Source organism: Tiliqua scincoides, chromosome 4 (genome assembly GCF_035046505.1).
Source record: "Tiliqua scincoides isolate rTilSci1 chromosome 4, rTilSci1.hap2, whole genome shotgun sequence".
In the NCBI taxonomy this organism is placed as follows: Eukaryota; Metazoa; Chordata; class Lepidosauria; order Squamata; family Scincidae; genus Tiliqua; species Tiliqua scincoides.
The window spans coordinates 108,395,900-108,423,878 of record NC_089824.1 but is presented as its reverse complement, the minus strand read 5'-3'; the positions used below and the strand labels follow the sequence as shown (position 1 = coordinate 108,423,878).

Here is a 27,979-nt window from a genome sequence, read left to right as displayed (position 1 = left end):
TACATTGTTCCAAGATGCAGTGATCCAAACACCACAACATATACATGCTTTATTTTTAATGTATAGGAAACTTTCTTTGTGCACCAGCATAACTAAGTGAACTGGGGCTTTCATCTCCCCATCTTACAGATGCTGCTTGTTTCAGTGCAAACAAGAGGAGTGTGAGCAAGAAGGAAAGCCTGAGATGGACTTCCACTCAGCACCCTTCCTCCATCATAACCTACAAATTGTTGTAACAGGTCAATCCACTTTTAAAACAAAATGAATGGGTAAACAGAATAGCACAGAGGACACGAATAAAGTTATCCATCTTACACTAAGCAGGGCCCGATTTATTACCCAACCAAGGTGAAATGAAAGCTCTTTTTAAAACTGTCTCCTGCTAAGAAAATATAATCTGCAGTTTGTGTGATAAAGCAAAGTATGAGTGAAATCAAAACAGTCTCTTTAATTCAGCAATTTTGTCTTCTCGTGCAGATGTGTAGCTGTCCACCATCTTTGCCAGGTTTTCATGGTATTTCTCCAAGCCAACTCTCAGACTAAGGTAGATCTCCTGGAGGAAATAGGAGACAAAACAGGCATTTATCATTACGCGTTGGCGAAGAGAAATAAGATGTTGGGTATACCAATAAGTCTCAGTATTCAACCAATATATTTTCTGTTTGAAAAAAGGAGCAGCATTACCTCCAACACATGCCTACTTGCTAAGCATTCCACCTTTTGCTTCCACTAAGACCAGCACACACAATTGTGCCTGCTTTTCAAGAATCAGCTGGACCAAGGTTTTAATATAATGGACGCTATTGACAGCCTCATCTCATCCCTATTAAACTCCTTCCACAGTCACAGAAGAGCCCTAGTGAACCTTACACACCATATATAGCAAAATTCCACCATCAGTTGAGTAACAGATACTGGGGTAACACCCAGTAGCACTCTGGAGTAAGAGCTTGGTGCAAGATTCAACTCGGTGCAAGATGCAACTTTGCTATTGCTAAACCCAATTCCAGTGCTCTGATGATGCTTCCAAATTCCAGACTCACATCTCAACCATTTTTCTTGACATGAAAGGTTTAACACTGCAACAACTGTTTTTACCACCTCATCACATCACATGCAGGCAACTCCAGCAGCAACTTCATGTAAGTCAGAAACAAGTTAAGAGCCACTGCAAACCAACTAAAGAAAACATCTAAAAAAACCAAACAGCATAACTATTTGTGGGAGCACAGGATCAGAACAGCTTTAGAGCAACTCCTTTCTTGGGGTGCCAGATGAAGTGTTCCCCCTCCCCCTGATGAAGCAGAAGGTAAAACAGCACGCGGTTCCCCATGGTTTCTTTGAAATCTAATCTTGTAATCTGAAATCTGTAAATCTTGTAATCTTATTTTAGCCGAACTAATCTGTGCACTCACCTGGGCTTTTGATTTCTTTTTTTCAGCATTATCATTTAGCTGCTGAATTGCATGTTTGAGCTGCTTGATTTCTGTGCGAGTTGTTGTCAGCTTCTCACAGACAGTTCCTCTCTTCTGCTGCAATTTGTCACAATATCTAGAGTACAAATTGTTAACTAGTTAGCGTTGCTTCTTGTGTGCAAGAGTTTATACCAGTAGCAAACATTTCACATACCAGTGATTTCTACAGACAATTTACCATCTCTAGACCAATTTCCTAAGTTGCTGCCAAGCCCAGCTGAAAAAGCCCATATGAAACATAGGATCAAAGAGTTGGGAGACCTACAAGATCATCAAGTTTAGCACCCTGCCAATGCAGTCTGTCATCAGCTACAACATTCCCAATAGGTGGTTACCCAGCCTCTGCCAAAGGCCTCCAATGATATCTACTACCTTCCAAGGCAGACTGTTCCACTGCCAAACAGCCAGTTCTTCCGGAGGTTTAATCAAAATCTCACTTCTTGGGATTTAAACCCATTTATCCTGGTCCAATACAGAGCAATTGAAAATACACCCCTTCTTCCATATGACAGCCCCTCAGATACTTATAGTTACCAGATCCCCTCTTATCCAAACTAAACATGCCCAGTTCCTCCAACCTGTCCTCATAGGATATGGTCACCAGAACCCTCATCATCCTAGTTGCCTTCTTCTGGACTCACCCCAATTAAACTATGAGACTACGAGAAGGAATTATGTTAAACTGTGGTGCTCAAACCTGGACACAGTATTCCAGGTGGGGTTTGACTATGGCAGAATACAGTGTTACCATTACACCTCTTGATCTCAATACCATACTTCTGTTGATGCAGCTTAGAATCTCATTAGCCTTCTTTGTCTCATGTCACAATGATGGATCAGGTTTAGCTTATCTGCTAGAATGTCTAGATCTTTTTCACACATATTACTTCCCCAGTTTTCTACCCTGTTAAGATCATTCTGGATCCTGTTCCTGTTCTTTAGGGTAGTAGCTATCTCCTTCAGTTTGATGTCACCTGTAAATTTGATCAGCACCCTATTCCCAAGCCATTCATAAAGATATTGAACAAAGGTAATTCTTCCTTTAAAGCACCACCACTTTGGGGGTCATTCAAGGGCTCCATCTATTTTTACTTGTGGAAGGAGAGGTGGTGTCATATAGGTAGCTCTCCTGATGAACCTATACAAGTTTTGGAATATCCTTGGTATGAGAAGGAAGCTCAGGTATTAAATTGCCAGGAGTAGGAATATAAGGTATGTTACATTTTACTACATAAATTGCTTTGCAAACTACTCTTGTGGTATATAAATATTCTTATTAATAGTTAACAACAATAAGGAAATTCCAGAGTTTTTTGGTATAGGTAGTATATCCTTGCTCTGACTTCCGATATGTGTCAGTAGTTTTATTAAACTTGCTTCTCTGTACAGGCAGCTCTCAATTTACACAGGAGTTGAATTCTTAGAAAATCACATGTATATCAAAAGCGTGTAAATAAAAACCAGCCCATAGGAAATAATGGATTTGCCAGGGTAGGGAAAAGTCATTGAATACTCATGCTGGTGACTGGTGACTTCTGCTTGCCCAAGATGGTGTGGGATGGGGTCGGGGTGAGGAAGAAGGATACTGGGAATGGCTATTGATGGCTGAGAAACAAATAAGACAAGAGAAAGAAGCAGGTAAGAAAACTTAGAAAGCAGTATGTGATAGAGCTGTCCCAGGAACTTGTCAGTTATCCTGGAAGGGGGGGGGGGCTCACCTTGCTGTGTCTGCAAGAAGCAATCACTGGGGATTGCCCCCTTTCTCAGAATGAATGAGTGGTAGTAGTCCTTCCCTCTCCCCATTGAGAAAGTTCTCCCTTTGCTGCCTTCCCTGGTACTTAACTTCAAGTCTGGTCCTTCTGCTTGGAATTTTACAAGAGGTGCAGCTATAGCTGTCTCAGAAGCTCTGTGAAAGCGGTTTCTCTCTTTTTTAGCTTCTAGCTTAAGAAGAGACCTCCCCACATACACATAGGAAGCTGCCAGAGTCTAATGGGGTTGTTCATTAACAATTAGCAGCTAACTGACTGTGTAATTTCAAAAATAAACCTGTGATTTGAATAAACAAATCACACTTGCAGTATTAATTTGTAAATTACATTATTTTTAAAAACGTGCAAATTAAGACTGTGTTAATCGACAGTTGCCTATACTCCCTTTACAACTGCTTCTCTGGCTCATGTGTTTGGGGATATAGTATTTCACCCAGTTCTGGATAGAGTTCATTCTGCTCCGTAGGCAGAAAGAGAAAATGTAAATTAAATATTAAGATTCAAATATGAGACTTGGGTTGGAATCTTTTTGTTGATTAAACTGGTGACTTTCCCTCCTAACGAACACTTAAACCCTTTTTTACCAATGAATTTGATTAAGAATTGCTGCCATCAAAGGATAGCTTCCCAGTCCCTTAATGAAGTCATAGCCCTTAGAAGACAGATGGTAGTTCTGTAGTCATGAAAATGATTGCAATGTTAGAGATGTTGCCCTGTGAATTCAGTGCAGTGGCAAGGAGGAGAGGAGGCTGCCTGGGAGGCTTTGATCAACTGCCAGTTTCCTTTTTGCTTGAGAAGCGTTGTGTCAGGATACTACGCCTTTGGGACACAAATTCCAATTTTCCTGCAGGTCTAGAGGCTTTCGAGAAGGAGCAGAAGTGGCGGGGAAATTATGAAAGATTTATGAAAGGCAAATCGGCTTTTGTTAAAGACTTTGCAATAAAGTTATCCCAGTGTGACTTTTTTTTCAGGATGATCAAAGACTGAAGCAGCATTAAAAGTTAAATCAGTACCATGCTGAAAATGCTGCTGTCAACTTACATTGCAGATACTGATTAGAGCACCAAATACCCTGCCAACAAGCAAAGTTGTCTTCACACACAAGCAACTATTACACCCATTTCCCAGAAGACAGCACGGCTATGCTTTTTCCCTCCAGGATGATGATTTTGAAGTTGCACTAAGTTGTTTTAAGAGACCAAGTAGGAGAAAACAGAAATGCCAGCTCATTCATACTCAGTTATCGCCTGCTTGCGCTGTTCAGTATCCCCACGTATCTTCTTTATCTTGATTTCAGTAGTAGCAAGTTTCTCCCGTTTAGCAGTAACCAGTCTCTTCAAGGACATTTCCTCCGTCTTGGCATTTGTGAACGAACTTTTGCTATTTTCAATTTGGTCCTCTAGAGTTCGGATCTAGAATGTGGAGGTGTTTCAAAGAAGCAGTTAGATGCATCTTTTCTACCCATTCAGTTCAAACAAAATGCAACAAAACTGAAGCAATGCAATATCTGGCCAACTAGAGTACTTTAAGATAACTGATGAGGCAGAGGTTTACAAAAAGGCAGCAATATTTACCTAACAGCTTTGCAAACAAACAGAAAAGATTTGGTACATTCAGATGAACGAAAGCATGATTTCTCCAGCCTTTTGAAGAGCAATAGTCTACAATTAACATCCTGTAGGGCTATTAAACTGTGATTCTGGGCTTTCAGCTGTACAGCTATTTAGTTTTGCTGTATGGATTTCCTAAGCCAAGCTGGGCTTAGCCATTTGATGGAAAGCAGGTTAGAAATTATAGTTCCTAATTATTTTAATATCTTAGTAATTAGATTAGCCAAACATTGTGTTCTGTCAAGAATCCAGTTCAAAAGACACATTTAACCCTGCATTAACAAAAACATTGCATTTTGGCAGTCCCTTGGATCTCTCTGGATGAGATACACTGCTGATGTAAAAAGAAACCAAAATGGAACTGGCATCTCCTACAGGGCTGTTACGTGAAAATCCCCCCTTTTTGCTTTTTAGCTGTGCTTTTCTATATATCTGGTTATGCTATTATGGACTATAATATCATGCAAGCTAAACTGTTCTCCCAGCATAAAGGCCACATTTCCAGGACTCTGGTCAAGTCACAAGCTCATAGTTACACAACCACCCCTCCCATAGACACACATTATGTGAGGAAGTCTTGTAATCCAATCACTGTTCAAGTATCTCCTACATTACTGTATGGAAACGTGAACTGATTCAATGTATTGCACCTACACAGAAGCTCATGGTTACACAACTACCACCACCACCACCACCCCAGTTACACATTATGGGAGGAAGTCTTGTGTTTTAATCCAATCACTGTTTAAGCATCTCCTACATTACTGTATGCAAACTTGAACTGCCTTGTGTTGCTGATTCATTGTATTGTTTCCACTCAGTCTGTGTAAGTTTCCCCTTCTAGGAGGCCAGCCACTGACCCCATTGAATTTTGCTGATAACTGATACATACATCCTGATCCCCATTCAAACGTATGCATATGAAAGCATTACTCCAAGCACCCAGCTTTGTGTTTGCAACCAAGCTAACTCCCAGCTCAGTCTGTCTCCCAACCCCTTATAAGAGAGGGCTTCCTTTCACACTTGCTCTCTCTCCAAGGCCTAACACATCTGTGTTGTGTCAGAGGGTCCTCTCCACAGGACTCTCCCCCCCCCCCCCAAACTGACTCTACAAGACAGGTAACTATCTTGTGCCTGGAACTTTCCCTTCTTTCCCCCTTTTTCTCCCCATTTTTAGTTAGCAGCTGGGGTTAGCAGAGCAGGGACCCCTAAAGCCTTCCCTACAACCCCACTTCCTTATCTGTTTTCCTCTGATGCACCAGATACTCTTCACATGCAACCACCATGAAATCTAGGTACCAAGAAATATATTTCTCCATGTGCATTGTTTTTACCTTTGTTCTTTTGTAATAAACCATAATCTTTTATTGAAAGTTATCTTTCTCTCAGCCTCCTCTTTAAGCAAAAAGGGAATTTCTCTGCATTACGCCATCTTGTTATCCAGCCTATGATCCTAATGTTCCAATAAGGGCAGTGTAATAATTCTCCTAAACAAAACAGCCTTCTTGGTAACAGGGCTGTATATCTAGCCCACATGTAGCTTCTCCCAGTACACTAGTCTCTGTTACTATTTGCTTGGGTGCAAAGGGATTATTCATTGCTACCTCTTGCAAGAGAAATGCCAACTTACAAGAGGGTAGCAAAAACCGAGGGCTTGATTCCTGCCAGAGTGACTGCTGCTGTCTGTGCCAAGAGGTTGCCACAGAGCTCTCATCTACAACTGTTTAGGGATTGCTGCATGCTGACAATGACCGGAAGCAGCAAGGATGCTGCTTGACCAGAAAGCATTTACCATGACCCAATCATCCTTCTATGTCCAATGCAGCCACCGAAATGGTGCTCATTTTAAGCTGTGCTCACACTACAAGGGTCTCTGCCACGTATTTGAGCAACAGCTGTTTTAGAAGTAAGAAGTAAAGACAGAAGAAATGTACGATACTAACCTGTGCCAGAATATTAGACAGCTTATCCATATTTGCTCCTTGAGTTTGCATTTTCTTTTGGTACAGCTGTACCTCCAATTGACAAGATGGCAAGATCTCTACCAAGTCTCTGTACATTTCATACTTTTCAATTACTTCAAGCTTTAAAAATGGGAAAGAAAAAAAATCAGAATTTTAGCAGTTCATAAACTAGTGACACTGAGAAAATTTAACATAGTTGGGCATTTTAAAGTTAGCAAAATGTTTTTTAAATGAATTTAGGGGTATTGGATCCAGAAGTGGTGTTTTCCAGCAATGAACCTTCAAACATCAGAGTTACAAAGGCTTGTACATAAGCAAAGAATCTGAGATACTATTTTACTAGACACAAGTTTCTTCCTAAGTTAAATATGTCGACTTCAATCATCACATGCACTGAATTCTTAAAGGACATTCACCCAATACACCCAAAAAGAATCGCTGTCATAGGAGGGTGGGATTAGTGCTACTCATAGAGGCAATACAAAGTAATGTGTTGAGTTACTATATTACAGTAAAAATACAACTGATCTCTACAATATTATGGCATTCTGGCAACATGTGTAGCAACTTAGTTAAGCTGTGTGAGACCAACTTAAAATGCACCTATTTTTAAGCAACATCTCATCATTGTTGCAACTATCACCAGTGGCTCAGATGTGAAGGATCAGAACAAGCAACTTGAAAAGGAAAAATTTCTGCATATGAAGTGTGAGGCAGCCTTGAGATAATTTGGTTTTGTCAAGCGAGTTTGATTACTTCTGAACACAGAACAAAAGAACAGAGCAACAAGTCTCACCTTATCTCTCTTCAGTTTCTGCAGTGTCTCCTTCAGACGTTCTTTGGACTTTGTCAGTTCCTCTGGAGACTCTGTAATCTTGGACTTCAGTTGTTCTTGTTCCTCTTTCAAATTACATATAGTCAGTTTTAGCTCATTCTAAATAAGGAGACAAAGCTTGTGTTAATGCTACAACCAAACGAACAGTAGAATTTGATCATCTCTGTTGGGTGAAAAAACTACTCCAGCTTTTTCAGTGCTATTACTGTTTTAAATTGCACCCAAAGAGCAGCTGCAGCAACAGCATATACTGTTACCAATAGTCACTTTCCTATGAGGTCAGTGCCTCAACAGTTTCACAGCAGGGAAGGCTTTTGATAGAAAATGGTGTTTTTATGTTTGTTTCAGAATGCACACACAACCTCTGCATAAACTTATACTGCCTTGTTTACTTAGTGGCAAGTAATACTTTAAGGCAAAAAAAAAAATGTTGTAAAGGAACACTCTCTCACTGTTAGGTGTGGGTAGGTGCCAAATACCACAATTGTAGACTCAGAAGTCCTATCAAGTTCAGTGAGATTTACTCCTAGATACTGTAGTCTAATTTGTTCAGGAAACGGGGGACATTTTATTCTACCACTTACAGCCCAATCCTATCCTGGGCCAGCACCAGTCTCCTGAGCACTACCCATGAGATAGCTGTCGTGAATGTGCCAAAAGGCACATCGTGGTAGAAAGGACAGAGCCACCGGCACAGAGGTCAGCCCAGGCAGGCACTGGGCCTTTGTGCTAGTTGGACAACTGCCAGGACCAAGTACCAGGAAACTGTGCCCCAATCCTGCCCAGGTTCTTAGCAAATTGTGCTAAGAAATAGCTTTCATTAGTGCCAGACATCATGGTAACTTCTTCTGCTCTGTCTAATAAGTATATTTGGTAATAGTGAACAGTGCTTGTAGGGTATTACGGGGGTAGGGTGTGGGCAGCAATGGGAGCGGGGTGTGCGGATAGAGTCCCAGGAGGGGGGCAGAATTGACAGTGGGTCCCCAGTCTCATATTTTATTTATTTATTGGGGTCATGGCACAAAAAAGGTTGAAGACCATTGCTCAAGACTGCTTTAGAAGATATGAAAAAAGACCATCACAGCAAGACTACCTCCACCTCCTTTGAAATTATGAAATAATAGTTCAGTCACCACATTACTTGTTTAAGTTATCTGGAGTTTGGAACAAACAGCAGGGTAGCCATGTTTGCAGATGACACCAAACTGTTGAGGCTGGTGAAAATCAGAACAAATTCCCAAAAGGATCTCTCCAAACCTGATGAATGGGTATCACAACAAACAAGTGCAGTTCGGTGTCAATTTAAAGTGATGCAAATTGGGGCAAAAATTAAAAAATTTCTAAATTAATGTATATACAACGTGTTGATCATGAATTAGGGAAGAAATCTTAAGGGTGTGGTGGACAGCTCAATGAAAACATTGACCCAAACACGTGCAGCTGTGAAAGACAAGTTCCATTCAAGGGAACATTAGGGCAAGGACAAAAAATAGAACTGCAAGTATTACAAAGCACATCTGGTGCAGAAAAGGACAGCCAAAATGATCAAGGAACTCGGATACCTTCTTCATGCAAACAGACTACAATGTTTAAGGATTTTTATTTTAGAAAAACAGATGAGTAAACAGAGGCATGATTGAGACATAAAATTATGCATGGCATGGTGGTAGAGAGAAGTTTTTCTTCTCTCTTTTTTTGCAGCATTAGAACCAAGAGTCATCCAATGAATGAATGACATAGTGTATGACTCTCAGGAATATGTTGGTTGAGATCCTTTTTGCATCATAATTAATATAATAGGTAAATAACAAATTTTCAAGCTTTATAATTATTTACCAGGTATAAACTGAAAATCCACTAGATTAAAACATAAGTTTAATGTTCATGGTGATGAAATATGTTTAGGCATTTAAATGCTTCTTAAGAACAGCCCCACTGGATCAGGTCATAGGCCCATCTAGTCCAGTTTCCTGTATCTCACAGCAGCCCACCAAATGCCCCAGGGAGCGCACCAGATAACAAGAGACCTCATCCTTCTCATTCAGACCTCATTCAGACCTTCTCATTCAGACCTCATTCTTAAATATTATGGTTCTCAAATATCTCTCTTGTGGCTCCCAAACATCTGAGGTTTATTATATGCGGCTCTTATGTTAAGCAAGTTTGGCCATTCCTGCTATATGCTACCTCCAGGCTCAGAGGCATTACGTAGGAGAGCAATGGCAGGAGGCATTCCTTTGCCTCCTGTTTGTGGAATTTTCAGAAGCATCTAGTAGGCCACTCGTCACAGGACTGGATGGACCTCTGACCCTGCCCTGGATAAGGAAACAATGAAAGACTCCGTACAAACCAGGCTCTTCTTAGGTTCTTTCCCATAAGAACACATCTAAGTAGTTGAAATATTCAAGAAATGTTTATTTTAGTAAGTAAGTCTCTGATGGTGGCAAAAATATCTCAAGAATTCAGGTATTAAGCAGTGTTAAAATATTGTCTTTTTGGAGAATTCCCACACTGCATGTAGATAGTTGAAGATAAGTACTATTGAACCATATCTTTTTGCAAGTTAAGACTATTCAGATCTACTGTTCTAAATTCACTTACTAATTTCTGGGTTTTTTCTGCAATTTCCATTCTTTTTTGCTGGATCACTTCTTGCAGAGCACTCTAGTGGAAAGAACAATTGTTTGAAAATTAAGAGGGAAAGAAGAAGAGATTCTTCACCAACAATCTCTTGCCTTTTGTCTAACTTGTTGTCCTTTGGATTATCTAATCATTTCTTAGGCCAGAGAGAAACACTGTGCCTGGAGCTGTGGGTAGAGAAGCAATGAAGGACTCCTTGCAACAGAGCTAGGTGAATAACAGTGTATGATGAACGTAGCCTTTTCTTTTTGGTGGGAATGGGGGTAGTCTGCTAGGAAGCAGCCTACACAGGTTGACACATCTGGTGGAAAAGCCAGAAGAAAAATTATGGCAATGGACAGAGGTCCAAAGCAATGAGACACTGCAAGAACTCCCAGGCTTCATAAGGAGAAAGCCCTTCAAGGGTTACTGCAAGGAGACCAAGCCTATCCATCCAATAGGTCACATCCCTGCCCAAAGAAAAGCATAACAGTACATTTACCAAATATAAGAGTGACCGACATCAGGCAATCAGCAGCCATTTTGAGGAAACAAAAGGATCCAGCCTCCATGTGCCAAAATGGGTCCCAACTTTCATTTTATAGTCCAAGGAAATTCTAAGTTGCCATTTAATAACAAAAACCCAGAATATAAAGCCAGAGTAGCTTTGCATCTCTATCCAAGTTTCAAGAGAAAAACACCTACTGTTTTCTGTCGATATTCCTGGTTGAGTTTTTGCTCTAGCTCTTGAATATCCTGAGACAGTTCCTTGAACTCAGCCTGCTGGTCTGCTGGAACTGTACTGAATGAACAAAGATATGGTGCTATTACTTAGTATATATATATGAACATACAGGGCTAAATTTTGCAAGAAAAGCTGTTGCTTTCTGATATAACTGCCTTATAACTTTAATCCTCATCTTTTATTTAAAATAAACTATATCATTTGTTTCTTAGAGCAGATTCGTACTGCAAAACGACTTTTGCAGACAAATAGAATTTGAATTGTAGATAAAATGTTACCCTATGAAGATTTTTGTGTTGGAAATAAAAAAGATGCAGCAAAATTAAACCTTATGCCCTGTACACTCTCACAAATGAAGTGGCCTGTTCCTTTATAAGACAGCAAACATTTATTTAAACTACAGAATATTTGAAGAACGCCATTGTTGGTTCAGGTGTCACACAAAACTGTGGCTTTTTTATGTAACTATGGTTTGATCCCCCAAACCAATATCTTCAACTGTCTGTGGCAGTTTGTTCAGACAAACAAACCATGATTTAGACCACAGTTTTGATGTTGGTTTGTTAAGTACTTTGCCATTACTGTGGTTCTGCATTACACCTGAACCAAGAACCTGGATTTAATCCTGACTTGTTTTGGTGCCTTTGGCTTTGCTGTGCTGGTTTCTACAAAGAGGCCAGCCTGGATCACTAGTGAAACAAAAACCCTCTAGGCTGAAAGCTGCTTTCATCAACATTCTCATCAAACTGTCCCTTTCTGCTTTGCCTCCCTAAGCAGCTTTGCTCACAGATCTCCCCCTGTCGGCAACACACAGAGGCAGGCAACCTGCATCTTACCTGTTCTACTCACCAAACATGCACAGGTATCAAGGCACCCAAATATAAATTCTTGCAAACCAGAATGATTCAAAAGTAATGAGGGAACAATTTGCAGATCGACTGGTTTAAAGCATTCCAAAAAATTGGCCATTTAACATTAATAATAGCTAATGTGCACCATTAACGTATTCATTTGGGGGAAACAGCAAGAAATCGTTAGCTTTTTGATTTGTACTAGGCCATGCTAAGAACAGATGGAAATGTCCAAAAAAGCTCACAACAGCCCCCTTCTTCTCCCGAGGCATAGTATTTGCTTGTTATATGTTCACTAAAGGGACAGCACCCTCAGAAGCCTACCAGCTGTTCATCTACTGTAAGCTCTGTCTCAGGAGTGAAGTCATTTCTGCAGCAGCTGCACAAATGAGGCCGCACATCACAAAAGAAACACAACTTGTCAGATGCTTTTCTTTTCTCATGTGGTCTTGTGTCTAATCTGACGTATCTAGTAATGGAACAAATCTGAGTGACCCTGGATCAGTCACACAGATTCAAACAGAGCTATCTTACAGGGCTGTTGTGAGCAAAGAGGGAGATGAGGGGAGTGGGTATTCAGTAGTGAACAACTCAACTTAGAGTCAGTTTTCATGTGGCCACAGCATACTGATACATATAGTGGAGTGCAGGAGGAAATCTTGGACTGACACATCTTTTCCATCTATACAGTCTGTGGGATGGGCAGATTATGCAAGCCAGACAACCTAACACAGGGGTGTCAAACTCATTTCATCCCAGGGGCCACATTGGATTCATGACACCTGCTGAGGGCTGGTAGTGCACATCGTATTTGTATTAACAGACACTGACCGTAGAGTGGATAATCACTATTCACAACTAAGTTATTGGCTATATCCACCTACCCCTATAATACTGTTACTCACAACTGAACAATTTTGAAACAATAGAAATAAAAAAGCATCACTTTTGTACCATGATGTGATTGCTGTTTATGTTGCTACTTGCAAGTTACTGCAACCCTCAGAACAGCATTCACACTGAGCTGAGTACAATACTTTGGCTTGTTCATATGAATAGAGAAAACAGCAGTTAACAAGAGTAAGTTGTCCCAAACATGAACATAAATTCTTGCAGCAAAGGCTGCCAACTGGAGGTATTTTGAACTTGCAAAGCAGTAAAATGCTCCCACAACAACCACACTGAATTTATTATTTAGAATATTAAGATGCTGCTTTTCCATTAACAAAAATCAGAAAGTGGTTTATTTATAATACTCAAGCTTCTCCAATTTCAGGGTTGCCTCCTGGATTGCTATCTGAAGTCGCTGCTCTTTTTCCATAGCTGATTTCTGTAAAATAAGGAAAGTAATGCGTTAAATATGGTTCACCTTACATTTAATGTTATAAATGTACGTATCTTGCACAAAAGCCAGTATTATTCTATAGGCCAAGGAAACTTTCTTGTTAGCTGATCCTATGTCCAACTAAGGCTGCAATCCTAACCACACTTTCCTGAGAGTAAGCCCCATTGAACAATAGGACTTACTTCTGAGTAGACCTGGATAGGCTTGTGCCCTAAGGCAAGAACAAGTGTAGGGAGGGTATCCTCCAAAGAAGCTTAATTCAGAGAAAGAACTTCTTGTTACAAAGGAAGAGTAACTATGGATGCTACCCACAGCCTAGCTTCAAATACTTTTTCACGACAGTTGGAGATTATACACAGATTAATGTCTACAACTTATTAAAATTAGAGACTCATTGTGACAAAGGAGGAAGCAAGGTCATGGGTGGCCAAAAGTAATTATTTAGACTGCCTCCCTGAGTAGTGACAACAGCTGAACCTCACCAAAACAGAGATGCAGTTGCTGAGAAAGGAAGGTCTTCCCTTTATAGCAGACTTGGGTGGTTAATCCTTCAGTGTGTGAAATTCAAATTCTATACCCTCCACTCACTGCAATTTGAGATTTCCTTCTCTTAAGAGTTTTTACAGGATACCTGTCTCTTAACTCATTTTTGCCCAGCCTGCAGGTGTACACATTTGGTCCATGTTGCCTGTATGCAATGTTAGGCAGAAATGGTTTAAATTTGTATGGAAATAATTTACTAAATGTGACCTTTTTTGTCATAGCTGTGGCAATATTTTGCCCTCTGTAAAATGTCAAAGGACTAGAAACCTATCCAGGGTTTAGATATGGCAACCCTATGCCCCCCTTAGCGCCTACCTCACTGCCACCTAGCCTATTTTTTTTTACCTCTCCTGTTGCTTCCTAGCATCACCTCATAATCAGCAAGCTATTGTTAAACTCTCTAGCAAAATTTAAGGGACTCATTTAAAGTTATGTTGAATTTATATTTCTGAGATTCTGTCTTGCCAAAAAATCATAAACCCTGTACTTCGTCTTACATATGTGCTTTGGATTTCCAGGTAGACTTCACGACGCGAGTCACGGAAGAAAAGAAAGTTAATGATGCCACTCAAGAAACGAGATGTCCTCTTTGCTTCTAGAATACCAATAGAAACAAAGTGAATGCCTTGTTCCCAGTTATACAGTATGCAATTTTTAAAATTCAAAAGGCAAAGCACAATCAATATTATATTATTATTATTATTATTATTAACAGTCTTTATAATAATACTTTTTTATTCTTGGTCAAAGTCCTTTGCAAAGACAAACGATGTATATAAAAAAATATAAGTAATCAGACATTGGCCAATACAAACAAACGTATTGATCAACCCCTGCACAGTTCTGTTTAACTAGATGCAACAGTTCAGTGAAACGCGCTTCCAATTAAACATGCACAGAACTGAATCATTGTGTATATGATGATGGCATACCAATATCCACATTTATCACCAACAATTATATTTTAATTATGTTTATTGTGAGCTTCCCCCCCTCCCCAAAAAATAGGAACTTAATTTCTGAAAAATAGCTATAAAATGTTTCCAATATTTAATAATTTTAAATAAATGTCTCCTACAATGTTGGTCATTTCACTTTTTCCCAGCTGGCAAAATGTACTTAAATACCTTAATAATAATAATAATAATAAAAAATAATAATAATAATAATAATAAAATAATAATAATAATAATACATGTATTTATATACCGCCTTTCTTGGTCGTCAGATTTCTCCTCAGACTTTATTCAAGGCGGTTTACATGGGCAGGCTGTTCTAAATCCCCATAGGGATTTTTACAATCGAAGAAAGGTTCTATCTTTCAAGAACTACAACATTTCAGGTGGATCTTTTTGATCTGGTATCACATTCTGGCCTCCAATTTCCTCCCACGCAAGCTGACAAGCAGCTCCTTCATCTCTCACATGGAGGGCAGCCAAGACGCTTTTTTGCTCACACCAAAGAGCAGGTGGAATAGCTCAGCTCAGCTCATCAGCTGCTTCAAGGTCTCACCATTCACAGTGCTGGTGGCCTCAAACTGGCAACCTGCAGATGTTATTATTTTAATAAAATGCATTTACAGGTTGAGTCTCATTATTCATGAGGGTTCCATTCCCAGAACTCACTTGGATGGCAAAAATTGCATTAAGCAAATTCATTTAAAAAACAAAGTCCTTTTGCTAGGCAAAGGATTTAAAAACAGCCTTGCTCACCTTTATGATGCAAGATAGATTCATTAAGAAAACAATCCATCAATCAGTCTCCCTCCAGGCACATAGAAAGGTTTCACTCCAAGCCAGCAACCCCTCCCTTCACCACTGCAAAGTGATTGTCTTTCTTTCATGTGCTCAGGGGGAAGGGAGGGGTTGCTGCTTTGGAGTGAAGCTTAGCAGGCTGCCCTCTCCCCCATTAACAGGGCTATTGTTAAATGACTTTTTCCCTTTAATTTAAAGGGCCCTTCTCATAGCATTGAGATAGAAAAATCTGTGGATTTTTCCATGGAGTGAAAAATATGTGAATAATTAGGTTACAACTGTAATCGCTTGCATGACTGTCTCTCTACAACAACAAGAAAAGCAGTTTTTTAAACTGTGATTTTAAAGGGATCCATTTTTCCCCTTCTCCAAGGATCAGCACATTCCTTCTCATTTGCAATGGCCATTCATGTTGAGACAAACTCATGTATAAAAAAATTTGTGTATTAACAAGGTTAGACCTGTATATCTTCAAATGTCAAAAATATAGCTACACAGCACAATGTTGAATAAGAGACAGTATGATGAGTGTTTAGAATTGCAGCCTCCACCCTCAGCAGAACAGAAAAAGGAAGATTTCATGCTGTAGGTATGGCTGCATGGAGAACGTATCGAGATTAACTATGTGGAATCCCCCACCCTGCAGAGTGTGCATGAGAGAGGAAGGAACAGAAGAAAGAGGAATTACAAACTTCTTGCTAAGCTAGATGCTCCTTAACCTGAAATCCATACAGAAGAGGTTACATTCTTATCTTTATCACTTATATCCTCTCTCAGTCCTGTTTCTCCCTTGCCAGCTTGAAAACCTCAGAAGAAGGGGTGGGGGCTTTGTCTCACTAGCATTGAGCCTTAGAGTGGTCTGCAAAACAAGGAAAATTCTAACTATTTTGCAAACTTCTCCAGGGTTCATTGCAACAGGAAGCAAATGTTTATACCTCTTACTATCCCTACACATATTTGCTTCTGCCTAAAGACAATCCTAGTTTACCACTGGATTGAAAATTTAATATTTAAAACTATAATGCAATTAAGACATTGTCTAAATAGATTACAGTATTTTCTAGGTCAACTTGTATGATTCTTACAGCCCAATCCTAACTTGCACTGGAACAGGCAGGCTGAGTGGCCTGCACTGTATCCAATGCAAGGTAGGTGCTGGCTGGGGCTCAACTCCCCTTACTCAAAATCCCCTTACTCCATGTTGTGCCCCAGCCACCTCTATGGGGCTGCTCAGATCTGCAGTGGTGAAACCACTGGCACAAACGCAAGCAGCCCAGTGTAACGATGGGCTGGCTGGGAGGGGGGTAGGATTTGGCCTGAATTGCCGCAGCCGGTCCCAGCCCCCTCCCAAGCCCGATCCACCTGGCATCCTGTCCTCTCCCACTCAAACCCCCCCTCCCGACCTCTGTTCTGCCCTCCTGCCACCCTCTCCCTCTCATCCACCCCAAACCAACCGAGGGAGGCTGGCACAACTCACCTGCTCCAACCATGGATCCTCTGCACTGACCTAGTTTGCTTAAAAGGAGGCACAAACATGCTTTGTGACACATTTGTGACTTTTCTGGGCTGGTTCAGGGGACCTGGCCAGCCAAATCAGAGCCAGGATTGAGCTTTCACTATGTTTACACATCATAAAAGTGCATGGTGTGCAAACAGATCTTCTAAAAAGTACATTTAGAGCACAAATAGAGCATACATAAATCCTATCCATGTGAACTGGCAACCAAACTGCAGTGAACTAGCCCTCTGGTCACCAAGTCAAGGTATAACATAGGTAAGCATGGCACAAAGCATCAGTACACAGAAGAAACTTAAAATCTTACTTGGACTTAAGACATCTGCAATCTGGAAGTCATTCACACGGCAGATGGGGAGAAATCGCTCCCTGTCAAAGTTGTACAAAACATTAAGCATTTTGTAAACAAATGTCTTACAGCATCTGCTTCCCTAATATAATCTATAGTACAATTGGTGGGTTTTCTTGCCTTACGCTGTTCTACGTATGAGTAAACTCCAGCAACCTGACAAAGAAGTGTTAAAGACTGCAAGTGAAATCCTACACATGTCTACACAGAAATAAATCCAACTGAATTCAACGTGATGTACTCCCAGGTAAGCATGCACAGGATTATGGTCTTAATTTCCATTTATTCAGAGGGAAATGTGAGGTATAAATCATAAATAAATAATTCCCCCCCCCCCAAAAAAAATTAAGCCAGAAGTAGTCTGGTAGGAACATATATGCTTGTTCTACAAGGCATGTTGAACACCACATTAAAATGTGCGTACTGTAAAGGTGTGCTGTGGGAATTTGGGGGTGGGTCATTGGGGAAGTGAGCCCCCCAATGGCAGGGTAGTGTATTTTGTCAATTGTCAAAAAACTGATAGTATACTTTGACAATTTTAGTACCTTGTCAGTGTGCCATGAGACAAAAAAGGTTGAAAATCACTGTCCTCGAATAAGCCAACTACAGTGCTGAAAGGTATGCCTCAACTACACAGAAATTCCACTATAAATTAAATACAAACAAGACAGAGGACTAACAGACAAATACAATTTTAGCACACTCACATATGAATAATTAGGTTCCCTATGGATAGGAAACCGTCAAAGATCTGGGGATATGCTGTTTCAAATGTCACTGGCATCTAAGGACATAACAAAAGAGTAAGTCATAAATCGTATATATGCCTCCTTTGTACTTTAGAACCCAATCCAATCTTGCTCACTCCCCTCCCCCTCCCACTGGTGCAGTTGCACCTAAACTGGGCATGCTGTATATGGGTGGGGGGGGGGGGGAAGAGAGATCGGGAGGCTGCAGCAGTGAAAGGAGATTTTAATCCTCTAACTCCCAGATAAGCCTGCCACTCCACAATGGGCCTCCTCGGACATGTGCTAATATTTTGGATAGCTATCCGCTGACATTCTGAAGCTTCCCACGGCCATTTTAATGTGCTCCGTGCTGGTCACACAATTTTGAAGGACTCTGCTGCAATCCTGAGGGCCTCTGCTGCTAGCAGGTAAGCTAGCAGTAGGTCTTCTGCTAGCACTTCCCCTGAAGTCCATTAATTCCATAGGATCAATGGTTCATACATTTCCAGGAACCCAAACCCAGAAACTAGCATTCAGTCTTGCAAAAAGATAAAATCTACATTTCTAATGAACTTGGCAGACTGCAGAGTAAAAGAGAATAAACCCATTCTCAGTAAGGTATGCTTTGTGTATTCCTGTCCTCTTAAAGCCCGGTCAAATTCACAGCAGGGAAGTCTTTGCTAAAGAATGGTGTAAAACGGAGTAAGATTTGGTGTTTGTTTCAGAATTACCATGCAACATCTGCACTAAACATATGGCCTTGTTTATTAAGGGGAAATAATACTTAGTTTGAAAAGATTATTGTTGTTGCTTTTGTAAAGAAACAAGTATTATCTTATTTGTAGAATATTAATAATAAAATAACTAGGTATTTATATACCATCTCTCTGGTCATCAGATTACTCCTCTGACTTTATTCAAGGCGGTTTACACAGGCAGGTGTTTCTAAATCCCTCAAGGGGATTTTTACAATCATAGAGGTTCTCTCTTTCAAGAACCAACATTTCAGAATGGATCTTCCTGGTTTGGTCTCACTTCTGGCCTCCAATTCTCCCACACAGGCTGACAAGCAGCCCCATCTCTCACATGGAGGGCAGCCAAGACGCTTCTTGCTCACACCAAGAGCAGGTGGAATCACTCAGCTGGGCTTGTCAGCTGCTTCAAGGTCCCGCCATTCTCAGCCATTCAGGGAGCTGCCAGTGTCCTCAAACTGGCGACCTTCTGATGTTATCTTTGGGCTAACGGAGGCTCTACCCTCTAGACCAGACCTCCTGCAGGAATATTAGGCACCTGCCCACACTTATTTTTCAAACAAAGATCTTCTCAGGAAATTTTCCCCAGTTTCAATGGAACAAACCTACTGGGTTAGTAAAATCACCCCAGAAACAAGTGATGCATATTTTTTCATTGGCATGGTTGACTTTTAGCTTACATTAGGTAATTTAAAAAAAAAAACCTGCTTAAAATTATAAAGTTTCATCCTTATTTTGGATAGAGTGCATTTTTCTCATGTCCTACTGTATGCCTACCATGTAGAACTGTTCCAGACGGATTCCATATACCTTTTGCAAGGCTCTCATGAAGATCATTTGTAGTACTTCAGACTAAAGAGATGAAAAATTTATTTGCAAATGCACACAGCACATGTCTATAGACATAGATTGTATTTCCCTATTAATAACTAATTTACTAAACTTAAATTTATTCTGTTGGAGGCAAAGCTGCATTACAATACTACTGCATTCACAGTGCTTTGAGAAATTACTGAACTATGAATCAAGGGGTTCATGCAGGCAGTTGCCAGTAGTGACCATTAATTTAATTCTGGCAGTTCCTCTTCTCTAGGCACCCAATGCAAAATGATACAAGCCCTGCCCCCCCCACTCCAAGGGAAAGAGTCTCTCATTTGTGCATGGTAAGTCCAACATCTACCTCACTATGAGCCCCCTGGAAGTTGAGTTCTGCCCCTCACTTCACACCAAACTTTGAGGAAGATCAGAAGCGGCACAAGTACCCTTTTTCCAACTTGCCCCATCAGATCACAAGACAGCATGCACACAGGGCATGCCAGAGGTATGAGGAAAAGCAACCAAACACAGGGGTTCATTACAAAATCCAGCCATAGTGTGCCAATCAAAAGTCACACTTGCAAATCAATGGCAACCAAAAGATCTGGTAGCTCAAGCATCACTGAAATTAATGGGTTTGCATAGAGATCTTCCAATGGATTGTACCCATTTCCAAGCATCTTTAAAATCATGTTTTAACACGTCAAGGGAACACGTCCGCTCCCTTGAAGCCTTGGTGGCCGACCTGGAGAAGCGCAGGCAGCCAGAGGAGGACCGTGGGGAGACATCCGGGGACGATCAGGCTTCGTCCCAACCTCAGGCGTGCAGCTCCTCGGCTGCCCGGGTGGGAAGTCTTGGGACTGGAGGACGTCATCCTGGAGAGGAGGGAAAAAATCCCCTAGGGGGGATCCCTTCTCCAGGGGATGGGCCCGTATCCGAGCGCACTCGGGATACTCCTCGGCGGGAGGGGGGTCGGGGGCTTCTTGTAGTGGGGGATTCGATTATTAGAAACATAGAGAGGGGGGTTTGCGACGGATGTGAGGACCGCATGGTGACTTGCCTGCCTGGTGCGAAGGTTGCGGACATCACTTCTCGTCTAGACAGGCTAGTAGACAGTGCTGGGGGAGAGGTAGCGGCTGTGGTGCATGTCGGCACCAACGACGTGGGCAAGTGTAGCTGGGAGGTCCTGGAGGCCAAATTTAGGCTTTTAGGCAGGAAGCTGAAAGCCAGGACCTCAAAGGTAGCGTTCTCTGAAGTGCTACCTGTTCCACGCGCAGGGCCAGCTAGGCAGGCGGAGATCAGGGGTCTCAATGCGTGGATGAGACGGTGGTGTAGGGAGGAGGGGTTTAGATTCGTTAGGCACTGGGGAACGTTTTGGGACAAGCGGGGCCTGTACAAGAGGGACGGGCTCCATTTGAACCAGAATGGAACCAGACTGCTGGCGCATAACATTAAAAAGGTGGCAGAGCAGCTTTTAAACTGATCCCTGGGGGAAGGCCGACAGGAGCCGAGGGGCATCCGGTTCGGGACTCCTCATCCCTATGGGATGAGGATGGGGAGGTTAGAGAACAACAAGACAAAGGCAGGGTAGGAGAAGAAATTGGGAAAGGTAGGGTGATGGGATGTGATAGACGGTTTGGCACAATGAGAGGATGCGGGGACAAAGGAGCGAATAAGCAGCCCATCCTGGGGCATTCCGTGTATAAATGCTTTTATGCGAATGCCCGAAGTCTACGAGCAAAGGTGGGAGAACTGGAATGTCTGGTGACAAGGGAAAATATTGACATAGTGGGCATAACGGAAACCTGGTGGAATGCGGAGAATCAGTGGGATACCGCAATCCCGGGCTATAAACTCTACAGGAGGGACAGGCAGGGGCGTGTTGGAGGTGGGGTGGCCCTTTATGTTAAGGAAGGGATAGAATCCAGCAAAGTAGAGATTGAAGGTGGGTCCGACTCCACCGTAGAATCTCTGTGGGTTAAATTACCAGGCTTGTGCAGCGATGTAATACTGGGGGCGTGCTATCGTCCTCCAGACCAGAAATCTGATGGGGACCTTGAAATGAGGAAACAGATCAGGGAGGTGACAAGGAAGGACAGGGTTGTAATCATGGGGGACTTCAATTATCCTCATATTGACTGGGTCAATTTGTGTTCTGGTCACGATAAGGAAACCGGATTTCTTGACGTGCTAAATGACTGTGGCTTAGATCAGCTAGTCAAGGAGCCCACCAGAGGACAGGTGACTCTGGATTTAATTTTGTGCGGTACGCAGGACCTGGTTAGAGATGTAAACGTTACTGAGCCATTGGGGAACAGTGATCATGCTGCGATCCGTTTTGACGTGCACGTTGGGGGAAGAATCCCAGGCAAATCTCTAACAAAAACCCTTGACTTCCGACGGGCGGACTTCCCTCAAATGAGGAGGCTGGTTAGAAGGAGGTTGAAAGGGAGGGTAAAAAGAGTCCAGTCTCTCCAGAGTGCATGGAGGCTGCTTAAAACAACAGTAATAGAGGCCCAGCAGAGGTGTATACCGCAAAGAAAGAAGGGTTCCACTAAATCCAGGAGAGTGCCCGCATGGCTAACCAGCCAAGTTAGAGAGGCTGTGAAGGGCAAGGAAGCTTCCTTCCGTAAATGGAAGTCTTGCCCTGATGAAGAGAATAAAAAGGAACATAAACTGTGGCAAAAGAAATGTAAGAAGGTGATAGGGGAGGCCAAGCGAGACTATGAGGAACGCATGGCCAGCAACATTAAGGGGAATAATAAAAGCTTCTTCAAATATGTTAGAAGCAGGAAACCCGCCAGAGAAGCGGTTGGCCCTCTGGATGGTGAGGGAGGGAAAGGGGAGATAAAAGGAGACTTAGAGATGGCAGAGAAATTAAATGAGTTCTTTGCATCTGTCTTCACGGCAGAAGACCTCGGGCAGATACCGCTGCCCGAACGGCCCCTCCTGACCGAGGAGTTAAGTCAGATAGAGGTTAAAAGAGAAGATGTTTCAGACCTCATTGATAAATTAAAGATCAATAAGTCACCGGGCCCTGATGGCATACACCCAAGGGTTATTAAGGAATTGAAGAATGAAGTTGCAGATCTCTTGACTAAGGTATGCAACTTGTCCCTCAAAACGGCCACGGTACCAGAAGATTGGAGGATAGCAAATGTCACGCCTATTTTTAAAAAGGGAAAGAGGGGGGACCCGGGAAACTATAGGCCGGTCAGCCTAACATCCATACCGGGTAAGATGGTGGAATGCCTCATCAAAGATAGGATCTCAAAACACATAGATGAACAGGCCTTGCTGAGGGAGAGTCAGCATGGCTTCTGTAAGGGTAAGTCTTGCCTCACAAACCTTATAGAATTCTTTGAAAAGGTCAACAGGCATGTGGATGCGGGAGAACCCGTGGACATTATATATCTGGACTTTCAGAAGGCATTTGACACGGTCCCTCACCAAAGGCTACTGAAAAAACTCCACAGTCAGGGAATTAGAGGACAGGTCCTCTCGTGGATTGAGAACTGGTTGGAGGCCAGGAAGCAGAGAGTGGGTGTCAATGGGCAATTTTCACAATGGAGAGAGGTGAAAAGCGGTGTGCCCCAAGGATCTGTCCTGGGACCGGTGCTTTTCAACCTCTTCATAAATGACCTGGAGACAGGGCTGAGCAGTGAAGTGGCTAAGTTTGCAGACGACACCAAACTTTTCCGAGTGGTGAAGACCAGAAGTGATTGTGAGGAGCTCCAGAAAGATCTCTCCAGACTGGCAGAATGGGCAGCAAAATGGCAGATGCGCTTCAATGTCAGTAAGTGTAAAGTCATGCACATTGGGGCAAAAAATCAAAACTTTAGATATAGGCTGATGGGTTCTGAGCTGTCTGTGACAGATCAGGAGAGAGATCTTGGGGTGGTGGTGGACAGGTCGATGAAAGTGTCGACCCAATGTGCGGCGGCAGTGAAGAAGGCCAATTCTATGCTTGGGATCATTAGGAAGGGTATTGAGAACAAAACGGCTAATATTATAATGCCGTTGTACAAATCGATGGTAAGGCCACACCTGGAGTATTGTGTCCAGTTCTGGTCGCCGCATCTCAAAAAAGACATAGTGGAAATGGAAAAGGTGCAAAAGAGAGCGACTAAGCTGATTACGGGGCTGGGGCACCTTCCTTATGAGGAAAGGCTACGGCGTTTGGGCCTCTTCAGCCTAGAAAAGAGACGCTTGAGGGGGGACATGATTGAGACATACAAAATTATGCAGGGGATGGACAGAGTAGATAAGGAGATGCTCTTTACACTCTCACATAATACCAGAACCAGGGGACATCCACTAAAATTGAGTGTTGGGCGGGTTAGGACAGACAAAAGAAAATATTTCTTTACTCAGCGCGTGGTCGGTCTGTGGAACTCCTTGCCACAGGATGTGGTGCTGGCGTCTAGCCTAGACGCCTTTAAAAGGGGATTGGACGAGTTTCTGGAGGAAAAATCCATTATGGGGTACAAGCCATGATGTGTATGCGCAACCTCCTGATTTTAGGAATGGGTTAAGTCAGAATGCCAGATGTAGGGGAGAGCACCAGGACGAGGTCTCTTGTTATCTGGTGTGCTCCCTGGGGCATTTGGTGGGCCGCTGTGAGATACAGGAAGCTGGACTAGATGGGCCTATGGCCTGATCCAGTGGGGCTGTTCTTATGTTCTTATGTTCTTATGTTTATCAGACAGAATTTGCTGTACATCCTCTTTCAATGCTTGTGCAAGAATGATTAAAAATTATGCATGTCAGCAACATGTTAAACACAGTCATTTAAAATATACACAATAATCCACAATATACAGGCTACCCCTGTATCCACAGATCCTGTATCCACGGTTTCCTCTACCCTTAAGGGATAGGGGCAGGGATTGTTCCACTTTCACTTTTTGAAGTCTGGGGAGTCCTGCAGGAGCTCGTGCAGGGCTCCCCACAGCCCCTGGTGAGTACATTCCAGTTCCTGCAGCCCCCCCTTAGTAATGCGATCCTGGGGATAGTGTCACTGCCTCCCCCCACCCTCTCCCTTCATTCCCCTGCAAGGACTTACTTTGGTTTTCAAACTCCCAGAGAGTTTGAAAACCACAGCACTATGGTTTTCCAGCAGATGTTTGCTGAAAATTTAACTTTGAAATGGTCTAGCAGAATTTCCAAGAGAACAGCAGAATGTTTTTCTTAAGACTTATAAACTTGTACATGTATCTCACTAAAACATTAATACATCTTTCAATGCTATCCCCATCCACACAGAAGGAAAGAGATAAAAATTATTATTATTATCAACAGTATTTATATACCGCTTTTCAACTAAAAGTTCACAAAACTTTTATAATTTTAAACTTTTTTTTTTGAACGCTGCAGTTTGAAGTTTAAAACGAAAGTTTGAAGTTTAAAATGAAATTTAAAACTTTAAATTTTAAAATTTAAAACTTTTAAAAATCCTCTGCATACTAAAAAATAGTCCATAGGGAGAAGCAGACCAAGATATTTTGGTGCCTGAGGTTAACGCAACCCTCATGTCAGGTTTAATGAGCAAGCTCTTTGCAGGCCTTACCTTTACGTTTGGAAATAAGTCACTTTTGGAAAAGTTTTTGGCCTCACTTCCAGTCAATAAGCAGTTGCGGATGTGCACCACAATGTCATTCTCGTTGTACCTTGGAAAGGTGCAGCTCTCCATTCTGTAATAAAATAAAACATTCAGTGAATAGTTAGAGTCATAGCAGCGGATCATTTTATAGCTCAGTGCAGCCATTTTCAACCACTGTGCCATGGCACACTGGTGTGCTGTGAATGGTCCCCAGGTGTGCCATGGGAATTTGGGAGAGGGTCATTTATTAGTAGGGCCATTGGGGGATGCGACAACACAGTGTGCCTTTTCAATTGTCAAAAAACAGATGGTGTGCCTTGAACCATTTTAGTGCCTTGCCAGTGTGCTGTGAGATGAAAAAGTTTGAAAATTACTGGCTTAGTGTCTCTTACACGATGGGAACATGCATATCTAATACATTGATAACTGTCCAAGTCAATGCCAGGCTAACCAGGCTAGTCCAGCTATCTGCTGTAGAAAACACAAAACAGTCTCCACATGTTACAACTCAAATAGCAACAAGACAAATTTAAGGGGTTATTTATAGAATAATAACTCCTATCACACTGCTTCCTACAACCCATCATGAGGACACTGGATCAGACCAAGGGCCCATCCAGTCCAGCTTCCTGCATCTTACACTGACCCAACAAATGCCTCTGAGTACACAATATAGCACCATCTACTGCAGGGGTGTCAAACATTATGCCTGTAAGCCAAATGCAGCCCCTGGAAGCAATTTATAAATGTGTCCCATCCTCCCATTATAATTGGGCTATCCCAGCTTGATAATTGAGCTCTCTCACATCTTGAAAATATGAACAAGATTTGCACATTTCCTCTTCTGTCATTTGCAGCTAATGAGTCTCTAAGTAAAATCAAAGTGCTTATTTCTGGCCATCATCAGCTTAATGACATCACTTCCGGCCTTCAGCAGGCACCATGAATGCTAACTTCGATCCTCTGTATGAAACGAGTTTGACATCCCTGATCTACTGTATATAGTACCCAAGTCATCCCTCTGCATCCACGAGATTGGTTTCAGGAGCACCCATGGATACCAACATCTGGGGGTGCACAAGTCTAAGTGTATGACAAACCCCTGCTCCTTTCAAGCCTTGTCCCTTCTCCCTCCCTTTACTCCAAACAACATCCCCACTGGCTGTGCAGCTAGCTGGGCAGAGCAAGGGGAGGAGCAGAAGAGGTCAAGAGCAGGCGAGCTTGTGGCTGTCTCTTTGGGTTTCTTTCTTTAGCCACAGAGAAGTCGCCTTTGCCAGTCCCTTCGAGGCACCCTACTGAGACCCCGTTTGAGGTGTGCACGCTCCCTTGAAGCACGGGGTGGCTGCAGAGAGCAGCAAGAAAGGGAGAATGAGAGGAAGCCAGAAAGTCTCTTCCAGATTCAGCCCCTGCCCCGAAAAAAGCAGAGACTGCAATGCTACTGGGGTTGCAAAGATGAGGCAGGAGGGTGCCCTCCCCCATACAGAGCATTGTCAAGCCTTGGTTAGCTGCAACCAGGGTGACCAGGCAACCTCTTTTTCCAGGACATGTCCTCCTTTTTAGCCTAGTGTCCTGGAAAACAACTGAATTGTCCTCTTTTTCCTGTGAGTGGGCAGTGCACAGCCTTCTTGTAATTAATAAATTATATGTAATGTAATGTTAAATTATATGGAAATCAATATACGAGTGTTTTTAGCATTTTGTCATGTACACTTTTCTTAGATGTCTTTCATTTTGGGGTGCCTTGCCCTCTTTTGCGGTTATGACATCTGGTCACCCTGGCTGCAACTGTCATTTCTGCTCATAAATCAAGGGGTGGGGAACAAGCACAGAAGTGTCTACTTACAACCTTGGCCCACATCCAGCTTCTCTCAGGTGCAGCTCTTTCCTGGGGCCACTGAGGTTCAGTCCCTGCCCCACATTGTGTCCTACTCTCTCCTTGTTCCACATCCAAATAATAAAGTGCTTCTACTTTTAAAGAGTAAGGATTGGGGACGTGCAGTGGGTGGGGAGGCAGGTGAGGCAGAGCCTCCCCAACAGAGTCCTTCAAGAAGCACCCAAGCACCCATAACCCACGCAGTCTGCACCCCCTCCCTCCTTGCTCTGTGCATGGGTTGTGGGTGCTTGCGTGCTCCACACAGCAGTGACACTTTTCAAAGGACTCTGGAGGGGAGGATCTGCCTCACCTGCCTCCCCACCCACTGCACGTCCCTGGAAAGCCTTGTGTGCTCCCCTACCCTCCTCTCACACACACCCTGCTGCAATCCCCTCTCTGAAAGGACCCCCTTCCCCCAGAAAAAGAGCAACTGGCTTGCTGGGTCTGACCCTCTAGCCCAGCCAGGGGCCTCCAGCAGCAGGTCTATACAGGCACCCGCTGTTCTTTGCCCGCGGGCAGAGGGAGATAGACTGCCTGTGTACATGGAGGCTCCACCTGGCTCGCCACAGCCTCCCCCTCCTTTGTCCCTTCAGGGCGACAGAGAGCGCGCCAAGGGCAGACCCCCGCCTCAGTCGCGAGATGTTCGGAGGCAGCCGTACTCACGCTCCGCCTCCGCTCTTCTCTGGCCTCCCTCGGAAAGCGGCGGCCAGGCGAGCCGCCCGTTCGAATTTGGCGGGAGCTCCGCCCCCTGCAAACGCCTGAAGCACGTCACGCTTCCCGGTGGAGGCCGCTGCCTCTAGTGCTTGTCCCTGCCTCTGGTGTCATGGCGGCCT

At 42.8% G+C, this 27,979-nt stretch overlaps 1 protein-coding gene across 1 annotated transcript; it reads right to left on the bottom strand.

Annotated features, from left to right (window-relative positions):
* NUF2 (NUF2 component of NDC80 kinetochore complex) lies at positions 1-27,860 on the bottom strand. Its single transcript, XM_066625506.1, has 14 exons — positions 27,810-27,860; positions 25,241-25,364; positions 19,633-19,707; positions 18,083-18,159; positions 17,334-17,395; positions 14,254-14,351; positions 13,125-13,198; positions 10,978-11,074; positions 10,255-10,317; positions 7,615-7,752; positions 6,798-6,938; positions 4,481-4,656; positions 1,416-1,551; positions 1-553 (listed from the first exon to the last, which is right to left on the bottom strand). The coding sequence occupies exons 2-14, from the start codon at positions 25,361-25,363 to the stop codon at positions 434-436; spliced, it is 1,380 nt and encodes a 459-aa protein (XP_066481603.1). The 5' UTR covers position 25,364; positions 27,810-27,860; the 3' UTR covers positions 1-433.
* Positions 27,861-27,979: the final 119 nt, after the last annotated feature.

Bases quoted from the DNA above. Each gene is read 5' to 3' on its own strand.
- NUF2 (XM_066625506.1), bottom strand. From the start codon at position 25,363: ATGGAGAGCTGCACCTTTCCAAGGTACAACGAGAATGACATTGTGGTG. The intron at 17,396-18,082 runs GTGAGTGTGCTA...CAACTTTGACAG, and splicing joins GGGAACCTAATTATTCATAT to GGAGCGATTTCTCCCCATCT. The intron at 10,318-10,977 runs GTAGGTGTTTTT...TCTTTCCACTAG, and splicing joins AGGAATATCGACAGAAAACA to AGTGCTCTGCAAGAAGTGAT.